This window comes from Mustela lutreola, chromosome 15, assembly GCF_030435805.1.
Source record: "Mustela lutreola isolate mMusLut2 chromosome 15, mMusLut2.pri, whole genome shotgun sequence".
Lineage (NCBI taxonomy): Eukaryota > Metazoa > Chordata > Mammalia > Carnivora > Mustelidae > Mustela > Mustela lutreola.
In genome coordinates this window covers 13618194-13639824 of record NC_081304.1, presented here as the reverse complement: position 1 = coordinate 13639824, position 21631 = coordinate 13618194, and the positions used below count along the sequence as shown (strand labels likewise).

At 41.9% G+C, this 21631-nt stretch overlaps 1 protein-coding gene and 1 long non-coding RNA gene across 2 annotated transcripts in view; both read right to left on the bottom strand.

Moving 5' to 3' along the window:
- Window positions 1-908: 908 nt before the first annotated feature.
- PITPNC1 (phosphatidylinositol transfer protein cytoplasmic 1) overlaps window positions 909-21631 on the bottom strand; it is a 251682-nt gene continuing 230959 nt past the window's right edge. Inside the window, exons 7-10 of the mRNA XM_059148245.1 lie at window positions 20935-21090; window positions 16174-16237; window positions 5218-5336; window positions 909-1045 (exon numbers count right to left, since the gene is read on the bottom strand). Of these exons, the coding sequence (XP_059004228.1) occupies window positions 1040-1045; window positions 5218-5336; window positions 16174-16237; window positions 20935-21090 (345 nt within the window). The 3' untranslated portion in view covers window positions 909-1039. The remainder of the gene's footprint in view (window positions 1046-5217; window positions 5337-16173; window positions 16238-20934; window positions 21091-21631) is intronic.
- Window positions 5691-16166, bottom strand: LOC131816000 (uncharacterized). The gene is made up of 2 exons (XR_009347915.1): window positions 15910-16166; window positions 5691-5968 (listed from the first exon to the last, which is right to left on the bottom strand). It is a non-coding gene; the product is annotated as an uncharacterized LOC131816000 (long non-coding RNA).

The following is a 21631-nucleotide window of genomic DNA, read 5'->3' as shown; positions in this document are numbered from 1 at the left end:
ACCAAACCATCCCCAAATCAGTCAGTCGTGGTCACATTCATCTGTGCAATTCTGAAAGATTTCTTAGGCCACAAGGGCACAAGGGGGAAAGTTATTAAAAGACAGAAACAAGTGGAATCTTTATTAAATTCTGTGAAAGGTATAAATCAGTTACTGTTAATTGCACTTGGAGCCACTATAGGTTGATAATTAAAATTCTCAAAAAATTTAAAGAGTTAATTAGGCCCCAAATCCTGAGTCAGACTAACCAAAATAGGAATCTCAATTAACTACTAGTATTCAAGTATTGGTGATGAACAGTTTGAAATTTAACAATTACTTATGTTACGCCTGAGAGTCTTTTGAGAATATCAGGTTTGATGAGAAGAGATTGACTTCGCTATTTTACCACACCTTCTAACACAGGGGCACAACATTTTCACTTATGTACTCTTGACTTCCACACCGACCTCATCAAACGCTCAACAAGGCTTCCTCCCTGGTTTCCAGCTGCGGCTACTAAGATTTCTTTTGTCCTTTGCAAGTCTTAAAATTTACATCTAGCAGGATGCAAGGGCATCCTTGGGGAATCCTATATGGGAAGGTACTTAACCACATGCACACTCAGAGATCGAAGGAACATGTTTGAGGGACAAAGCAGTCTTTTTCTCTATCAGAAGTTTCTTAAAAAAAAAAAAAGAAAAACACCCAAATGAAAATATAAAACCCCATGAAATATTCATAGGAAGTTACTCTAATTTGGGCCGACATGGCTTTTCTGAAGAGTGTGTGCCAGGTAAATTCAGGGTGGCTCTTTTCTCAGGGTCTGGAAGTGTGAGAGTTTCTGGGGCTGACTTTTTCCGGGGTCGATCTTTGGGCACGGACAGAAAGTCTGGGGCGTCGGTGGAGAGAGGTGTGGATGGGGCACTAGAAGGGGCGCTGCGGACCGAGGAAGGCAGCAGGGGGATACTCGAGATCGAAATCGCAGGTGGGAAAATGCCAATTTTCCTGTTGGTGGCTTCCTGAGTGGCTCGTTCAAATTCTCGGACTTCATCCATTGTCATGTCTTCAAAGAAAAAAAAAATAGAAAGAAAAATGACCAGTTATTTAGGAGGGATGCAAATGGATATATCTCCATGCCTGATTTTAAGGGAACTACGGGAATCCTATCATAAAGAGGCCTGTCCAGACTAGAAACCCAAATTATCACTGAAATGCTAAACCCTGAAGTTTTTTTTTTTTTTTAAAGGCATACACTTCTGGGGAAAAAAAATTTTTCCTTTTATGAATATCCATCCAAGATTTTCCAAAGCACTCTTTGGGGAGTAGTGTAAGTATTCCGAATTAGGATGGGTCAGGAGAGTATAGAACCAGACCAGGGATGTGCGTGTGTGTGTGTGTGTGTGTGTGTGTGAGTGAGCTGTGGGATGGTGATATACGGAGCTATTTATTAGAACTAGTCATATTTTCCATAAAGGGAGGCTAGTTCAAGCAATTGATGGCCCAGAAATGATACATATTATTACCTCCTTCAGGGTATGCAAGTACAATTAAACCTTAAGACAGGAAATAGGCAAATCATCAGAATTTCTTCTTATTCAGTAAATACATTTTTTGCATTCGGGGGGGTTACTGGTTTCCTGACTGTGTATCCACCCTGAGATTGTTTAAATGTTGTATTTTAATTAATTCAGCTTAAAAAACAAAGAAGATAATGACAACAACCACCAACCCTGCAAATTATCCCAAAGCCAAGAAAAATAAAACCATCTTTTTAAAGAAACATTAAAAAAAACCCTAAAAACCATTATTTGGCATTCAGGAAACAAATTCAGTGTTGCCTCATTAAGAGAAATTGTCAGGTGATGTAGATTTTCTAAATATCTAAAAATGTTTTTATTAAGTGAGAAAGCAAAAATTAGACACTTTTTAAAATACAAATCTTTCCCTAACTTCTTTATTTTTAAAAAAGATTTTATTTTTAAGTAATGTCTATACCCCACGTGGGGCTTGAACTCATGACCCCAAGATCAAGAGTCTCGCCCTCTTCCAACTGAACCAGCAAGGAGCCCCATCTAATATACTGAATGTTACTATATACACTTGCTACCCTTTAGACGTAATATACTGAAACTATATTAACACTGCAATGACTCCTTTACCAGGGCCTATTTGTTTTTTTAATAGTTTGAGATCTCTTCTCTCATTCTCAGAAACTCTATTACTGTGATTGTCCTTACTATTGTTATGGTTCTTAATCACTCTCTGGCTAACCCTAGTATCCTTTGCCATTTTTATGTACTGGTAACAGAGAAAACAGGTAACTGGGCTTATTGGAAAAAGCACTGAGTGAAAGCCCAAGGGCTTGTCCTTGAGTAAAAGGGGACATCTGCTGTCCAAGGATTTTCTACATGAATTTTAGCTTCCCACAGACCCATTTTTCATTCTCGTCCTCTCCCACGAACCTAGTGGTGGAACCTTCATGAGATGATATTGCAGAAGCTAACACGAAACAATATATCCACTTTGGAAATATTAACTATGGAATGAATATTCATAACATGATTTTAATCATTAGGATATATATAATACCTATAAGGTCATATTATAACATAAGCAAGCCAGATATATTTTTCTTTTTTTAACTTTTCAATTAAAATTCAATTTAGTTAACATATAATGTTTTATTAGTTTCAGGGGTAGAATTTAGTGATTCATCAGTTGCATATAAAACTCAGTGTTCATTACATCAAGTACCTTCCTTAATGCCCAACACCCAGTTACACCATCCCCCCCCCCCCATTTTCCCTCTAGCGACCCTTGGTTTGTTCCCTGTAGTTAAGAGTCTCTTACGCTTTGCCTCCCTTCTCTGTTTTCACCTTAATTTATTTTTCCTTCCCTTCCCTGATGTTCATCTGTCAGAAATATTTTCAAAAAATAAAATCCTTAAGAGGATTTCTTGGAGCAATTGTTAAAATTTTATGAGAGAAAAAATTTTTCTTATGAAGGAAATAAAATATGATCGTACTGATATCATATACAATTTAGAATGTGACAAGAAAAATTGCACCTATAAATTTGCCACTTTAAAAATACTAAGACTCTCAACAAGCTAAGAAATGAAATTAGGTTTTTAAAAAAGAAGTATGCACTTTAAAGCAAAATTGAGATTCTCAAAAATTTCAGTGAATGGGGTATGTTTCTGCTATATATAAATAAACATCTTTGAAAAATTAGACTTTCTACGCCAAGTGGCAGAGTATAGTGCTCTACTCCACATATCCAGCAGGGGGCAGAAATCATCCAAAATACAGAATTTCGATTTTACATTCCCGGAGTCTCTTAGAAGTTTCCCTTCCTTGAAGGCATGGAAACTGCTCAATGGAAAAGGAGACTTACTTTCTTACTGCTATGTTCATGGGTGTTAATGTTGCATAATTTCAATCTAGTGTGTCCCTACTCAGGTTGAGGATTGAAATTTTATTGAACACCCACGCAGTTTGCATTTGTGATGGACAGCAGCCTCCTGATTCCAACTGTTTTTCGTTACGATAGCGAAGAAAGACAATGGAAAAATAAATGATCTCCAATTTGATGGAATTCCAGAGAATAAGGGAAATGTCGTAAGCACTCAAAATAACAACTTTGTGTAACTTCTAAAGAGATAGCCATCTCTTACACTGAAGTCATGGGAACGACAGTGAATTGCAGCCAGAGAATGCATGGGGCTTTCCCGTGGGAGAACCACTCTAGGTAACACTGTCTACATGGTAAATTGACTTTCTAATGGTAATAATGGCAGGAGAAAAACCAAACAAAGAGCCCAAGCTAAAAACCATAAGAGCTTAGCATGAGAAAAGCTGGGCGCTTAGAATCTTTTGGAATGTGGCATCTCCCCCTTTCCTTGGGCTTCCTTTGTCTGATCACATTTCTAAGCAAGCAGCTTTCAGAGGGCGGATGACAGAGAACTAGAGTCTAATATTCCACAAAGAAAGGGAATTGAAAATGATGGACTTCCAAGGACAGTTTCCTTAGGGAGCATTTCTAACATTAGAACAGGGATAGAGGGAGAAGGGAAGTCCTTTTGGCACGAGCCTGTGCACAGAGAGAAACAACACCCCAGGTAAGTTGACTCTATAGCTTTCTGCAATTCCAATCACTACATGCACACGGGGAGGAAATGTCAGGGCCATATGAGCCTCGAGGGTAAGTAAGCCACATGCACTTGAGCCTTGCAGGGCACACTCCACAATACATGCTCTAAAAACCGAACCAAAAACTTCCAAAGTACAACCAAAAAGATGGTCACAATTCTAAAGCCCCCATTTACAACCATAGCCCTTGCTCAATCGTCTTTACCTACATTACCAGCTTCTTAAAAATCTAATAGGTTCTGTTCTGGGATGTGGGCTAGCAGGACATGCGAGCTCAAGCTGATACCCAAAGAGGCCAGAGCACTGGCCAGAGACACATACAAATGACTTGATGCCTCATCTATCTTAGTTCCTCTTCATTGGCATGAATGATTGAGAGATAACTATATTTAAAATGCTGGCATGCACCATACAGTCAGCTCTCAATTTCCAATGTGCCACTACATAACCCGTGGCTTTCTCAGTCTCCTGCTGAGTCTCAGGCTGGAGATGCTACGTGGCCCAGCACATTCGCAGCTCACCGCCCCCTCACTGCTCAGCCACTCAGCGCATCCATGGGCTGCAGCCCCGTCTTGAGATTAACCAAAGCAAAAAGGATCAGATTGGCTAGAACAGCTATAAAGAGCCATAGAAAGCATTTCAAAGCAAATGTAAAGAAATCTAAAACACCAGATGAGCCACAAGCTGTCCCTTGAATGAATAACTCGAGCCTTAACTGTATTTTTAAAAAGTTATGGTCACAATAACTAGTTTTCAGATAACACCTGTTTTGTCTCCTCCTCTCTTCTTTCCCGGTGCAGGCCACTCACCAGCCACAAATGTTTCCACTTTCCACGTTCTTGGGTTTTATGAGCAGAAAAACCAACCCTGAAATCAAGCGGCTCCTTTAAGAATCGAAAAATCTAGAAGCAAGAGGTGGCACTGTCCCGTTTAGACCTAGCTCAGGCTCTTCACCAACAGCCCCTGGGTGACGACATGATTTTGTGTGGCATGTTGAGAAATGAACGTTTGCAGTATTTCAAAGATCAGTTTTAAGTGTACGCTTGATAAAGGGCGGGCAACATGTTTTAAAAATTCTACATACACTTGTTTGGGCATGGCTCTCTATGTCATCCACAGTGGAGGAATGCTGATTGCAAACTTTTATGTTGGTTTGTTCATGCATGTTTTTCTCGTATTCCCGAACATCATCCATTGTCATATCTGCAAAAAGGTCAAGATGTTGGCAACTACTGTTATTAAATGCAAAATTTCAACAGGGAGACTTTAGGGAAAGACGGTAGCAGAAGCCAGAGAGGTTTCAAAAAGCAGGGAATTACACTAACTTTATGAGGAGGACGTCATAAAGTTAGCTAAACCAGCCAAAAGGGGGAGTGAGTGCAAGGAAGTTGAGTTGAAACAGTCTCGGAACAGCGAAGAGTGGAAATTATTTAGGCGTGGGGCTTGTAACGTGAGCTAGATGGAGGGAGAGTATTAGCACGTGGGCAGTGCCATAGCCCGAGATCTCCTAAAACATTCTTAGAAGATCCCGACGGGGACAGGGTCAGGTTTGTTTGCTTTCATACTTACCTTCCAGATACCTTTCAAAATAGATCTGGAGATTCTTTAAACCAATGCACTCAACAAGAGAAAGGACACTTTCATTGCTAGTACTCGAGACATGACAGAAGGTAGACCCGTGACGTTTACCGGTACAAGGAATATTTGGTTGCAAAGCTCACACGGAGATGGATTTCTGCACAGGATTCTAGTGTCAGAGAGTGCGAGTCTATATGGAACTTCAAGTCTAGTCTAACAGCTTGGAGATGGCTGGCACTACTTCCACCCACACTGATCTATAAATAAAATGGCACATGACATTATGATTTTGGGCGTTGAGTCTGTAGTTTTTCAGCATTTCGGGATAAGGATGTCTTCATCCAGTGGTTCCCAACAGGGGACTATTTTGTGACACCACTGGCATGGTAGAGCTCCTGGCATCCAGTAGGTAGGGGTCCTGTGAAGCCTTGGAATAACCTACCTATGCCCATTCTCAACAGGGAAGCAGCGGGTCCAAAATGTCAAGGGTACCAAGGTTGAGAAACCCTGTCTAAACCCAACTGATGAAAAACTGAGTTCAACAAAGAACCCACCCATCTTCAGGATACGAAATGCATACGAATAATAATGATTCTCCCATGAACTACGTCTGCCGATTTATCCTCCACTCCCCACCCGCCCTTTGGTTATTTACAACATTCTATCCGCAATCTTCCCAGACAGGCATTCCTCTGTTGTGGTCATGGCAGAATTAAACGTCATGCCTCTCTACAAGGAAGGGATTGCTTGAATAATTGGTTATTTGACCACCCTGATCGCGAATTAGCTTGGCGGGGATTTAGAGCGGGTATTTCACAGCTGGAAATTTTTCCTTAGGTATTTCCAGCGTCATGTGGTTTGGTGTCTTTTTATACCAATCTATGTATGTCATGTGAGCGTCTCTTCACTTCTACAGGGCACACGAGCCAGAACTTGATGACTCAGTGCAGTGTGGTCTGGGACCAAGAAGGAGGGTGGCTCTAAATCCAGACCTGGTCTATTTTGTTTAGCTGATCATCTCCCCCTCCCCACCCCTGAATCCCCCAAACCATTGATCACAAACGTTGTCCATAAGCAATGTAAGTATCAAGGGTGCTAAGCAGTGGTCTAGCCAAGCAAAGAGCATGCTTTTTGTCAAGGTAACTGGGAAGCAACAAACACATGCTGCTTTGTAATTAAGATAAATGTATCTTAGTTAACAATAAGAGCATATTCATTCAATGCTATCACTTTAATTCCAAAGGCTGGTTATCAAAATTTCCTAAACACAAATACACCTGGAAAGAATACTGAGGTCATTTTTAAGCCCAAAGTTTAAGAACCAGAGAAATTTCTCTCTCTATATGTTCATTAGATACTTTCTCCCTCTCTGTTTCTCTCCCCTGCCCCCCCCCCCACTGGCATGACAATAATTTAGAAAATGAAAACAAAGGCATTTTAGTTTCTTTGTTCTAGTGAATCCCAACAGAAATCATTCTTTATCTTTAATTAGCTCAATGTTAAGAGAAGGGCTTAAACTGTGTGGCGGCGTGCTTTCAAAGACGTCTCAATTTTGTAAATGTGAAGAAGGGTTTACCAACAAAGATAGTCATTGCTGCCTTGTTCAGAACAGTGAGAAATAGGAAAGAACCAGGAGACGGACAGTACTAAGAAATCATTAAAAAAAAATATAGAAGAATACTTAACACTACAGAGAAATGTGCTTGACATATTATTAAAAATAGGAGGTAAAACAATCATACACATTATACGAAACCACCTCTGCCAGAAAATAATTTTATACATTTTAAAAAGTCTAAAAGGATACACTGTAAAATATTAACAGTGATTATTTTGAGGAGTTGGAAATATAGATAATTCTCATTTTCTTCCTTTTGTGTTTTCTACATCAAATATGTTGTACTTGTTTAAGAATGAAAAAAAAACCCAAACAACCTTATTTAAAAATCTACTATTTGGGGGGTGCCTGGCTGGCTCAGTGGGTTAAAGCCTCTGCCTTCGGCTTGGGTCATGATCCCAGGGTCCTGGGATCGAGCCCCACATCCCATTGGGCTCTCTGCTCGGCAGGGAGCCTGCTTCCTCCTCTCTCTCTGCCTGCCTCTCTGCCTACTTGTGATCTCTGTCTGTCAAATAAATAAAACAAATCTTTTAAAAAAAATCTATTATTTGGGGCATCTGGGTGGCTCAGTGGGTTAAGCCTCTGCCTTCGGCTCAGGTCACGGTCTCAGGGTCCTGGAATCGAGCCCCACATCTGGCTCTCTGCTCAGTGGGGAGCCTGCATCCCCCACTCTCCCTGCCTCTCTGTCTATTTGTGATCTCTCTCTCTCTGTCAAATAAATAAATAAAATCTTTTAAAAAGTCCTTACAAAAATCTATTATTTGGGGTACAATAACAACAGTTTGGAATTGGTAAAGAGAAAATACCGTTTTCTAGAATCTTGGCTCATTCCAGAAACATGACTTTTTTTTTTTGGTTAAAATGGAAGAGTTATGAAACAAAGTTTCAGAAATTTGCATCTAAAAGAAAAAATCTCCCAATTAGACCACATAAGAATGAACATTTCTAGTAAGCTGATTCTCTAAAAGATGGTGATAATCTGGTCCCTACTGGAAGGAAATGATGTTGATCTGAATCCTCAGTTCTCCCCATGTATCATGCATGCTTATGGAAATGATGTAAATATTTCCAATATTTCTTAGTAATTCATGGAAAGCTTAATCAAGTGAAAATATTCCTGTTCAGATGATCAAGTAAGACACATTATGTCTTGCTTCTGCAAAGTGTATTACCTGAAATCCATACAGGAACCAATTTTTTAGTAAATTCAATTGCACTGCCCAATGACAGACTATACTTTCAGAGATGATTCATCTTCATTATGGATTGATTTTCTATGACCAGAGAGTGACTTCTGACAGTTTTGGTCCAGAGCTCTCTGCTCCTAGCAAACGACTACTTATGTGCCATCAAAGAAACTCTTCAAGGAAACTTACGTCCATTATTTTGCAAAGAAACTAATAAATAATCATCCCTTAGTATACAGATTTGAAAGGTCATAATTTACCTTTCAGAAAGGTTTCTCAGATAAAAGCTTTTAAACAAGGAACTCTGGGCAAATTCGCTGATTTAAGAGAACATTGTAACTAGTATGATAGGTCTACATCACAGGATCTTTGACACTGGGCTGTTGGAGGCTACTGTATCTTTATTTCTGTATCTATTACCAACATGCTCAGCACTGGAAAATATGCTGGGGGCAGGGATGCCCTCCTCATTACATTTCAGTGGCACAAGACTGCTCTTCTTTACCCTCTTGTGAGCCCGTTTTTCTTTCCTTCTCTTTCTTACCCTCCTTCAGATGAGGCGAGAGTTCATTTCTCCTGCTCCAGCCAAGTGCAGGTCACGTGGCCTGAGAAGCCCCTCCTTGGACAGGTGACTGGGCTGAGATGGGCACCTCCATGTTTATTACCAGTCCAGCCTTGTCCAAGAGTCCCTGGGGGATTTGTTGAGGAATCTGCTTTGATTTGATTTCCTCAACCATGAACTAAAAGTTCTTTTCTTTTTCTTTCCTTTCCCTTCCTTCCTTCCTATCTATCTATGCATCTACCTATTTATCAGAGAGAGAGAGTGCACAAGCAGGGGGAGAAGCAGGCAGAGGGAGAAGCAAGCTCCCTGCTGAGCAACGAGCCCAATGCAGGACTCGATCCCAGGACCCCAGCATCATAACGTAAAGCCAAAGGCAGATGCTTAAGAGGACTGAGCCACTCAGGCATCCCTAAAAGCTTTCATTTAAGAACAAAATATACTTCCACTCTGTGAGTCTTGGTCGGCTTCTCCCATTTGCTGCATTTTTTTTTTTAAATAAAATACAGGTTTCAGTGATTATTTATTGACTCCCTCAAGTTAATGCATACATTATGTTCCAGAGAAAGAATTCAAATAGTACTCATATTTACTGAGAAGAAAGTTTAATTCCTTTCAACGTCTCCTACTAATCCTATTCTTTCTGGATGTAACCACTGTTAAGAGTTTGATTTACAGACTGCCAGATTTATTTTCTATGAATTTACATGTATATTATTGCATACACATACCGTCTCATTTATTTTTAAATTTATGGAACCATACTATGGTATACTAACCCATTTTTACTATTATATGTATTATATTATTATATATTATATGTCTTTTTTTATTTTTTATTTCTCAGATTTAAAATATATTTTTGAAGTTTTATTTAAGTAATCTCTACTTAACGTGGGGCTTGAACTCACGACCCTTAGATCAAGACTCACATGCTCTACTGACTGAGCCAGCGGGGTGCCCCTAGAACTACCTTATTCTTGTTTTTTTTAAAGTTTTTATTTTTTTTTTATTTGACAGAAATCGCAAGTAGGCAGAGAGAGATGGAGAAGCAGGCTCTCTGCTGAACAGAGAGCTCCATGTGGAATTCGATCCCAGGACCCTGGGATCATGACCTGAGCCGAAGGCAGAGGCTTTAACCCACTGAGCCACCCAGATGCCCCATGTGTTTATCCTTTTTATAGGAACTGTTTTTTTGTTCTCCCACCTTATCCAAAACTGGATATTATCACCATCTTAAATTTTTGCTATCAGATGAACAAAATCACGTATCATTTTCATTATATTTCTTGGGATTAGTACCAAGGTTATTAGGCATTTGTGGTTTTTCTATGTTTACCTATTTATGTTCTCTATCGTCTTTCCTATTGAGTTGCCGGATTTTTTTTTTTTTTTAAATATATAGGACCTCTTTATACATTATAGATATTCATTGTCTATTGGCTACCTATGTTACAAAGATATTGTCTTAGTCTTTCAAATTTGTCTATTCTAATTGTCAAATTGTCTATTCTAATTGACAATTTCTAATTGTCAAATTTGTGGCAATTTTCTTTCAATCACTTCATTTTTTAAAAGAAGGCAGGTCGGGCGCCTGGGTGGCTCAGTGGGTTAAGTCGCTGCCTTCGGCTCGGGTCATGATCTCAGGGTCCTGGGATCGAGCCCTGCATTGAGCTCTCTGCTCAGCGGGGAGTCTGCTTCCTCCTCACTCTCTGCCTGCCTCTCTGCCTACTAGTGATCTCTCTCTGTCAAATAAATAAATAAAATCTTACAAAAAAAAAAAAAAAAAAAGAAGGCAGGTTGATTTCACAGTCTGTGGAGACAAGATCATATATTTGCAAGGACAGAGGTCAGTAGGACATACAGAGAAACTACAGATGGCATGACACAGGGTCTGCAAGCAAGAATGTTCCTTCATTGTATTACATAACTACAGCAGCTTAAATTTTAATAAGAGTTATACTCAATGACCTGCCCCATGCCACACGTCACTTCCTTCTACAAACATTTTCTCTCCACTTCTAGGATCCTCAGCCTAAACAGAAGTAATTTTTCCTTATACTAAGTCAAAATAGAAGTCTTGAGCAAGCAGTTGGGTTGGGGCAGGGGAAGGCTCTGGCCACCATGAATGAGATTTGATACTCCTTTGGCTCTGAAAAATATGGAAGTCATCCTTTGGAATGTGCCTTTTTTTCCTTTAAACTCTTTATAATGATTATAAATTCAATACATGATTGCTATAAATAGCTTAGGGGTGGCTCCACTTTTTTGTAGTGAAAGTAGCCAATCCTCAAGTCTTGGTGAATACCCTCTCCATGTAATTTAAGCCAGTAAGATGTAGAAGTGCAATGTACAGTTATGATTTTTTTCATAGTTCTTTTTTTTTTTTTTAAAGATTTTATTTATTTATTTGACAGAGAGAGATCACAAGTAGGCAGAGAGGCAGACAGAGAGAGAGGGGTAAGCAGGTTCCCTGCTGAGCAGAGAGCCCGATGTGGGGCTCGATCCCAGGACTATGGGATCATGACACAAGCCGAAGGCAGAGGCTTTAACCCACTGAGCCACCCAGGTGCCCCTTTTCATAGTTCTTAATTCGGGGAGGTAGAGGAGAGTCACAGATCCCTTTAAAACTCTGATGAGAAGCTACACGTTCTCTCCCCAGAAAAATGAACATTAAGCACACACACATAAAATGTTGCCTAAGAGCCATGGCACTGAAATTCCTATTTCAGGAAATCAGAGCCATTGGAAAATGGTGGCCTGGTGAACTCAACCAGCTAATGCTAGTCCTTAAGTAAGCTTCTTTCCCCATCTTGAGCTCACTTCGTTTGTTATTAGGCCTGCTCTAGGGACTCTAGAATAATTTCTAAGCCACTTTCAAGAGGGACTTTCATCTATACCCGCCAGAACTGCCCCTATACTTTTTTTGGAAGGGTCTGGATTTCAAAGACATTCATGAGGTTCCACTCAATCACAGCCTCCCTCTGGCAATCCTTTGTTCCTCTCTCAAAATACTGTCAGATTTGTGAAGCAAAACTATGCTTTTGTGAAGCTGGGCTGCCTATTTTTATCTGCCCCTTATCACCCCATCTTCTGAAATGTGTTGTTTCTTCTCTGATTAGTGTTCCAGTCATGCAGGAGAGACCCAAGGCTCATGGATAAAGACCAATCAAGGCTTTGGGGAAAAGAAAAAAAAAAAAAGCAAAAAAACCTCAACTTTTCCAACAATGGACATGGTTATACTTTATAAGGAACATGAGCAGAATAAAATTTGTTTAGGGAATTAGTTCTGTGACAGCCATATGCTCAAACTCAGAAATGCCACAAATTAATTCTTGGGTAAGAGAAGATCAACCACCATCTACAATGCCCCCCCTTCCCCCTGCTTCTTCTTAATTAAGCACTGGAGGTGGCTAGCTTAATTAGGGAGAAAGACTTCCAGGGGTGCCTCTAAGCATGGTGAGGTTGTATACCATACAAACACACAGCCAGGATCTCACTGGGACTAAAATTCAGCCCTAAGCCAAGAGTGCAGCCTGAATCTGCCCCGAGGGATGTCTTCCTGATTCTGACAGGGCACCAGGGCTTACCAGTTGGCCCAGAAGACATCTACCATTCTTTAATCTGTCTGGACTGAATTTATTCAAGTGTCCATACAATCTAATCTGATTTAAAGTTGTTCTTAAACTTTAGCCAGAATCATCTGGAGGACTTGTAAAAACACACTGTTAAAACACACACATTGTGGGGCGCCTGGGTGGCTCAGTGGGTTAAGCCGCTGCCTTCGGCTCAGGTCATGATCTCAGGGTCCTGGGATCGAGTCCCGCATCGGGCTCTCTGCTCGGCAGAGAGCCTGCTTCCCTTTCTCTCTCTCTGCCTGCCTCTCCATCTACTTGTGATTTCTCTTTGTCAAATAAATAAATAAAATCTTAAAACACACACACACACACACACACACATTGAGGGGCGCCTGGGTGGCTCAGTGGGTTAAAGCCTCTGCCTTTGTCTCAGGTCATGATCCCAGGGTCCTGGGATCGGCCCCCGCATCGGGCTCTCTGCTCATCCAGGAGCCTGCTCCCCCCCCCCCCCCGCCTGCCTCTCTGCCTACTTGTGATCTCTCTGTCAAATAAATAAATAAAATCTTAAAAAGCAAAACAAAACACATTGGTAGGCTAGAACCCCAGAGTTCCTGATTCAGTAGGTTTGGAGTGGATCCTGGGAATTTGAATTTCTAACAAATACCCAAGTGGGAGCTGATGCTACTGGCCTGGGGACCTCACTTTGCACCAGCACTGTAAGCTACAGGCAAAGGTTTTTGTTTTGTTTTCTCTTTTTAACTTTGGATCTTTCCCATGTTTACGAATGCGAGAGCCTCACTGAGCCCATACAGACCAAAGAAAAATACGCCACTTCAGGTAGGCAGAACTGTAGGCGGACAGTGACACACCCATTTCCCTGAAAGGCCCCCAGTCCCTCACATGACCTCCCATAAGGGGCTGAGAAGGCGGTCGGTGGGCAGGTTATTTCCATCCATTTGATTGACTGAGTGTCTGCATCTGTATAAGGAAGGAGCCTCCTGTTTCCCTGGCAAGGAGCTCAGCTGGGGGCAAGGAATTTACATGAAATTGATGGCATGGTTCTTAGACCCCTTGCTCAGTGAAAAGGCTGCTTGTTTTGGTTGGAGCTAAGATTGTGTACACGGCAGGGTGGTGGGGAGTGGAGACCTTCTCTGGGGAATACAGGGCTCCCCCGTGGTCTAGATCCACTAACCACACACGATTTTCCTGCACTCAGATACAGAAAGGCTTTTTGTCGATAGCCTCCTTGAGTTGTTAATGTGTCCACCTAAGCCATCCTGAGTAAATAGGTAGTTCTCCTCTGAGAGCTCTTCAGGACCGGAGGCCTCTATTTTCCTCTGATGCATTAGTCTAGCTTTGGGCCCCTGTAATAGTCTGAGGATCCCCACCCCCACCCCGCCCTGCCACCTCGGACTAAAAGTCTTTAGGTCTTCATTGCCCCTGGTGTGAGAGAAAAGAGTCGGTCTCCATTTACTGTACTGAGATGTTCACTTACTGGTTATCCACCCACTTTTTTTTTTTTTTTTTTTTTTGGTCTATACCCTGCCTCTGCTCAAACCCTCTTTTCTGATCAACAGGCCTGCAGTGTTTTGTCCTCTTCATCAGGAACCAGCAACCCTCTCTGATGCTGCCTTTTCTGGAAGGTCCTCTATGGCATTCTGGCACTACTGAGAAATCTATCAAAGTGCCCCATCTCTTGGCCCTGAGGACCCCATTCATTTGCCAATTTAGGCTTTGAATATCCTTTTGATAGTCCCTTAGTGTGGGTGGCAAAGACACCAATGAGCTTAGAGGAGCCCGGGTTGGGAGAGGTCAGCAGTTCTTAAGGGTTTTTCTATCTCTGCTCCCTTTCTAAAAATCTGAGGTAAGTTTCCCCGAGGAAAAAACAAACAAACAAAAACAACCAAAAAGCTTTGTTTCATAATCAGGGGAAGTCATCATAGCAGACTCTCCCTCTACCTGCCTCACAGAGACAACTACAAATAGGTCTCAGGGACATGTCCTATGAGCAGCGTCCTGCGGGGGCGGGGCGGGGGTATGTGTGGTATGGGTAAGAAAGAGCAAATGATGACCTTTCAAAAGAAATCTCTTCTAGAGGTCTGCCTTTGGACAAACCCTGACGCATGGGCTCTTCAGAAGATATGGATCTGGGAAAAATGCAAAACCGAAACAAAACCAAAACAACCCCCCAGAACCACATCTTTTCAAGGTGGCCCAGAAACAGCTAACAACATCGTTGTTCAGCTCCATGTAGCTTTTCACTTTAAAGGGGATGCCTTCTGCTAAGAAGAGGGAGGGATTGGTAGAACAGGGATAAAAAGCACCAAAACGCAATCGAGGTTACCCTCAGAACAAATTCAGTGTGGCTTAGGAAGAGGCTGAGGAGGAGGGCATTTCATTAGACGATCAGATCTCACCCAAGTCACCAACTGGGTGTGTTTGTTTCTATTTATAGTCAAGGACACTAGCCTCTCACGACCGATTCTGGGCATGCGGAGGATTCGTGTGGACTAAACAACAGTGCCCAGGATCTGGAAAGGGTGGTCCATCCACCAAGGGATGAAGCGATCCTGACTTTCATTTACTGGGAATGTGCAGAACTTGTTTCATTCCTCCCAAAACCATGAAAAAAAGAAAGGAAGGAAGGAAGGAAAGGAAGAGAGAGAGAGAGAGAGAGAGAAGCCACAATAGTCTCCATTAGGATGAAGGAACACCTACGCCCCTGCCTTTGAATTCTTTCAGAATCCTTATGTTTTTGGCAAGGGAGTGTTTCAAGGGTTCTCTGAATCAAACGACTGCTTTTACTTGATGCAATGGTTCAGAGAGTTTTGATCTTGAATCAAAGTTTGGGATAAATCAGGATGGGTTTGAAATCCATCCAAAGGAGAATTATGGAGCCCTGTGTTATGAAGTATGTCAGCATCAAACCTACAGGGGTCCTATGTATTAGCCAATAACTAAGTACGGTTGACCCTTGAACAATGAGAGCGTTATGGGTGGCAACACACACCCTCTTTCCCATCGGCTTGAAAATCCATGCCCCAAAACTTAACTCCTAATAGCCTACTGTTGTCCTTCAAGCCTTACTGATAACATAAGCCACAGATTAACACATATTTTGTATGTTCTATGCAATCAATTCTATATTATTACAACAAAGTAAGCTAGAGAAAAGAAAATGTTATTAAGAAGATCACAAGGAAGAGAAAAAAAAAAGAAAATCATAAGGGAAACACATTTATGGTACTATACTTACTGAAAAAAAATCTGCACGTAAGTGGATTCACGTAGCTCAACCCCATGTTGTTCAAGGGTCAGCTTTATCGTGGTTATTCTAGACCAAGCTTCTATGATTACATTCTGTGCCGTTATGTGCAACGGACAGTGCTATTTCCACTTCAGGGGGCAACAGTCCTGCCTTTGTTGTCCTTCTAGGTAACATATGAAGCCAGATGGACTGCAGCCCAAATCAACAGGTTGTGAAGTTGTTCTGGAAGTTATTTTGGGGAAGTTGACTTACCATACCATTCATCAACCCATGCAAAAGCCTGTCTATGTCCAATCAGCAGAATATCCCGGACCACCTACAAAAGTAAAAGAAAGACGTTGAAATAATACCATGTTTGATTAAAACTACCAGGAAAATAGATTGTTCCCAATTCTAGGAATCCTGATAATTACACATTTCCCCATCCCTCTGTCCATGTGATAGCAAATACATACACAAGTCATGGGCTTGCTCACCTGCTCAGCCCTTCCGAGGCTATCTGTGCTGTAAAATAATCTCTTCATCTTAACTGAAAGTTGGACTAGGGACACAGTAGGGACAACAGGTTGGCAGCACATGGCAATGACCGGAATGAATCTCTAGGCTAATCACCTTGAGTTTTCCTCTTCGTTTATCTTTTTTAAAAAATTTATTTATTTGAGGGGCACCTGGGTGGCTCAGTGGGTTAAAGCCTCTCTGCCTTCGGCTCAGGTCATGATCCCAGGGTCCTGGGATCGAGTCCCACATCGGGCTCTCTGCTCAGCAGGGAGTCTAATTCTCCCTCTCTCTGCCTGCCTCTCTGCCTACTTATGATCTGTCTGTCAAATAAATAAATAAAATCTTTTAAAAAAATTTATTTATTTGAGAGAGAGAGCGCACGAACACGGGGAGGGGCAGAGGGAGAGGGAGAAGGAGAAATAGGCTTCCCACTGAGCAGGGAGCCCAAAGCAGGACTCGATCCCAGGATCCCGGGATCGTGACCTGAACCGAAGGCAGGCACTTAACCGACTGAGCCACCCAGGCGCCCCTCTTCATTTATTTATTTATTTTTTCCTCTTCATTTATTTATACCTGAAATAGGTTCAATTTCAGTAGGTGTCTCTCACTGGCACTAAGAGATCATGAACGTTGGAAATCAAGAATGCTTTTTTGGGTAGCAAGTGACTTTGCAGCAAAGGTACTTATTCTCTGATGAAATATCCTAAAAATTGCTCCAGTTTTTTATTTTTATATTTGAAAGTGTGGAATACGAGATAAGAAAACACCTTTTTGGATGTGACTTTCATGTAGTGGAAGAGGGGGAAAAGGCAGTGTAATCAACTGTTATTGACAGAGATAAAATAAAGAGACCTTGACTAGTATAGAACGTAATGGGAATGACAAGCTTGGTTAGAGACAAAAGGAATAAAATTGTTTCTTATGGTGACACATCATAGCCCTAGGAGACTAAGAAGGATACATAGTTTGTGCTTGCCTGCGTGTGTGTGTGTAGTGCTGTTCATGTGCCTTAATTTTATGGTATTCTTGGTGTCCTCTATATAAATATGCTGTTTTATGTTTCTTGGATACTCACGTGTTCCCTTCAACATTCCTTTCTTCCTGCCAAACAAATCCAGCAATTGTCAAAAACCTCTCAAGAAAGGTTCAGGCACGTTTCAATAAGTGAAAGATTTTAATCTGGTGAATTTGCAGAAGCAAAGGAAGCATTTATAATGATGTGTTTATTTCTCCGAGCTTCTGGATATCTAGCGAAGCTTTTAGGATGCGGAAGGAGGAAATATGTCATGAAAATAAGAAACAACATGAAACCATACCCACTTGAGTGCTGACTGTGTCAAATGCATGGAAATGAAAAGAACAGCATTGGGGCATCAGTAAAATATACCCTATTACATTAAGCACAACACAGCTGTCTGCTGGAAACGAGAATTCAATAATGTGCTAATGGTTTGCTTTCGAACAATTTTTTCCCCTCTTAACTGTGAATAGATTCTTAAAAAACAAAGGTGTTCAGAGAAAGGCGTCCCTGGTGCTTTAAAACCATGCAAATACTAGCCTCAAATACTCATTAGCAACTCGTGTGCCAGAGCAGGTGTGTTCTGGGGCGTTGGTAACACTTCCTTATATTTGGAAATGGGTAACAGGAAGGCCTTTTCCTAGAGTGGAATTCCTACAGGTATTTTAAAGAAACAGAATCTCAAAAGTAGTCAAGTCGACCGTGAGAAAAGAAACACAGTGAGCCCTACGGCAATCCAAACAGGCTTTATGAAAGGTGCATGCGCTAAGTACACTATATGGGGTCTAGTAAGAGAGCATTTTGGGTTAAAAAATAAGGGGAGGGGGAGTGGGGCATCTGGGTGGCTCAGCTGGTTAAGCATCTGACTTTTGGTTTTGGCTCAAGCCATGATCTCAGGGTCATGGGATCAAGCCCCATGGCAGGCTCTATGCTCAGTGTGGAATCTGCTTGGGATTCTTTCTCCCTCTGCCTCCCCTTCTTCTCTCTCTCTCAAATAAACAAATAAAATCTTTAAAAAAAATACAGTGGGGTGCGCCTGGTGGCTCAGTGGGTTAAAGCCTCTGCCTTCGGCTCAGGTCATGATCCCAGGGTCCTGGGATCGAATTCCGCATGGGGCTCTCTGCTCAGCAGGGAGCCTGCTTCCTCCTCTCTCTCTCTCTCTGCCTGCCTCTCTGCCTACTTGTAATCTGTCTGTCAAATAAATAAATAAAATCCTTAAAAAAAAATACAGGGGGTGGGGGAGATGTTACAGGAAGTTGAAGAAGATACAGCTTAAGGCGGACCCAGAGCTGAAGCTGGAAGATATTTACTGTGGGAGCATCCTCTGCTTAATAACTTAGGACACAGCAGGGAAACAGGTGGCCTCCCCAAACTTGATTTCCATTTCCCAGAGCAGAGTGGGCTCTGAAGTGCAGCAAAAGAGCAGATGGACACACTTCTCTGTTTAAGAAAACACCAAAGTTGGGGCGCCTGGGTGGCTCAGTGGATTAGGCCTCTGCCTTCGGCTCAGGTCATGGTTTCAGGGTCCTGGGATCCAGCCTTGCATCAGGCTCTCTACTCAGCAGGGAGCCTGCTTCCCCCTCCTCTCTCTCTGCCTGCCTCTCTGCCTACTTGTGATCTCTCTCTCTGTCAAATAAATAAATAAAATCTTAAAAAAAAAAAAAAAAAAAAGAAAGAAAGAAAGAAAAGAAAACACCAAAGCGGGTGCCTGGCTGGCTCAGTGGGTTAAGCCTCTGCCTTTGGCTCAGGTCATGATCTCAGGGTCCTGGGATTGAGCCCCATATGGGGCTCTCTGCTCAGCAGGGAGCCTGCTTCCCCCCCACCTTTGCCTACTAGTAATCTCTGTCTGTCAAATAAATAAAATCAAAAAAAGAAAGAGAGAGAGAGAGAGAAAGGAAGAAAGAAAGAAAACACCAAAGCTCTCAAATATGTTCTCGAGTTTGCTATTATCATGAACCCAAGTTCCATCTATTCCTTGGACCTCAAAACGTCATACATTTTATTGCCAACTGGTCAGCAATCTCAGTAGACGAATGCATCTGAGTAACACAAAGCTCAGTGCATTACGGCTAAATTCCAGGGCCCCCAAAAGAATTTCAGAAAGCTATTCTTTTATCAGTTTTTAAGTGGAAAAATAAACAGATATCTAGCCTATCTGGAATGTAGAGACAACTCGGGGAGTATTTATTTTTATGAAAACAGGAGGCACTACAAAGGGCAATGCTCAACATTGCATTTTCCATTTGTTTCCATGAGGGTAAGAGTCATGTCCGAAGCTCCTAATAAACTTAAATCATCACCAAGTCTTGTTCCTGCGACAAAATGGACATGTTTAGCTAAAGTGGGTATATATTTGAAATCTGTGTTTTGAGTTGTTGTTTTTTTTTTTTTTTTTTTAAGATTTTATTTATTTATTTGATAGAGACATCACAAACAGGCAGGCAGAGAGAGAGAGGAGGAAGCAGGATCCCTGCTGAGCAGAGAGCCCCATGCGGAATTCGATCCCAGGATCCTGAGATCATGACCTGAGCCCAAGGCAGAGGCTTAACCCACTGAGCCACCCAGGCGCCCAAGGTAACAGAATTATTAAATGACCAGAAATACTGAGGTGCACGATCTAAAGGGCCACTGGGATTTCATAGGGTGTCTTGCTTTAGGTGGCTATATTTGCAGGATTTTTTTTTTTTTTTAAGAGAGAGAGAGAGAGGAAGCACATAAGCACATGACTGGGGAAGGAGAGGCAGGCAGAGGAAGAGAGAGAATCTTACGCAGGCTCATGCCCAGCATGGAGCCTGATGTGGGACTTGATCTCATAGCCCTGAGATCATGACCTGAGCCAAAATCCAGAATCAGATGCTTAACTGACTGAGCCACTCACGTTCCCCTATATTTACAGGATCTTTTTTATTTTTATTTTTTAAAAGATTTTATTTATTTATCTGACAGACAGAGATCACAAGTAGGCAGAGAGGCAGGCAGAGAGAGGAGGAAGCAGGCTCCATGCTGAGCAGAGAGCCCGATGTGGGGCTCGATCCCAGGACCCTGGGATCATGACCTGAGCCGAAGGCAGAGGCTTTAACCCACTGAGCCACCCAGGCACCCCTTACAGGATCTTTTGAGTGAGAATTATCTGACGGCCAAACACACACATCAGCCCTGTGCCTCTGCCTGGAACCCAAGTACCAGAGTATGAAGTACAAGTACTTCTGCCTGCAACTAGATTAGCCTGATGCCAAAGGGAAGAAGTATTCAGTACTGAAAACCCAACTTCTGGATCTACTCATCCAACAGACATGGAGGTCACAGAATCAGCAATGAAGTGCAAAGCATCAAATTCAACCTGTATGTAAAGTGGATTTTCACGAAAGCAGCGTTTTCCAGATACAGGGATGTCGTATTGGCTCAGCACCGGGCGTGTGTTGGGCGTCGTGCACTCCAGCTCACGGTAAAGACAGTCAGTGTGTCCACAGCCCAGGAATTGCCATTTACTCACTTACCTTGTGTACAAATTGCTCCACTCTGGTCTGAAGCCCCCAGACCTCGAACTTCACGGTCACCAGCTTGTAGGAACACATGATGGGTTGATGACTATCTCTCCAGCCTTCCCTTAATTGTCCTCGTCCTGTCTTCTCGGACTTGAAATGCTTGGGATCCTGGGGGGAGAAAAAGAAATCAAAGAAAGGAACGTAAAAGTTTAACCATCATTTGGAGGAAATGTCTCGAATAGGCAAATCCACACAGACAGCAAGATCAGTGGCTGCCAGGGGAGGAGTGACTACTAATGGATAAAAGGGGTTCCTGTTGGGGTGATGAAAATATCCTGGAATTAGATGGTGGTGGGAGCTGTATCGCTTTTGTGAATATACTAAAAAACCCTGAATTATACACTTAATTAAAAGGGTGAATTATGGACATCTCAATCAGAAAGGGACTTGCAATGTAAAGAAAGGCCAAAACGATAGCTCGCCTACTCACATGTCAAAAACATGACCTATTTATTTATTTTTTAAAGATTTTGTTTTACTTTTTTATTATTATTGTTTTTTAAAAGATTCCATTCATCTATTTGGCAGACAGACGTCACAAGTAGGCAGAAAGGCAGGGAGAGAGAGAGAAGGAAGCAGGCAGAGCCCCATGCGGGGCTTGATCCCAGAACCCCGGGATCATGACCTGAGCTGAAGGCAGAGGCTTTAA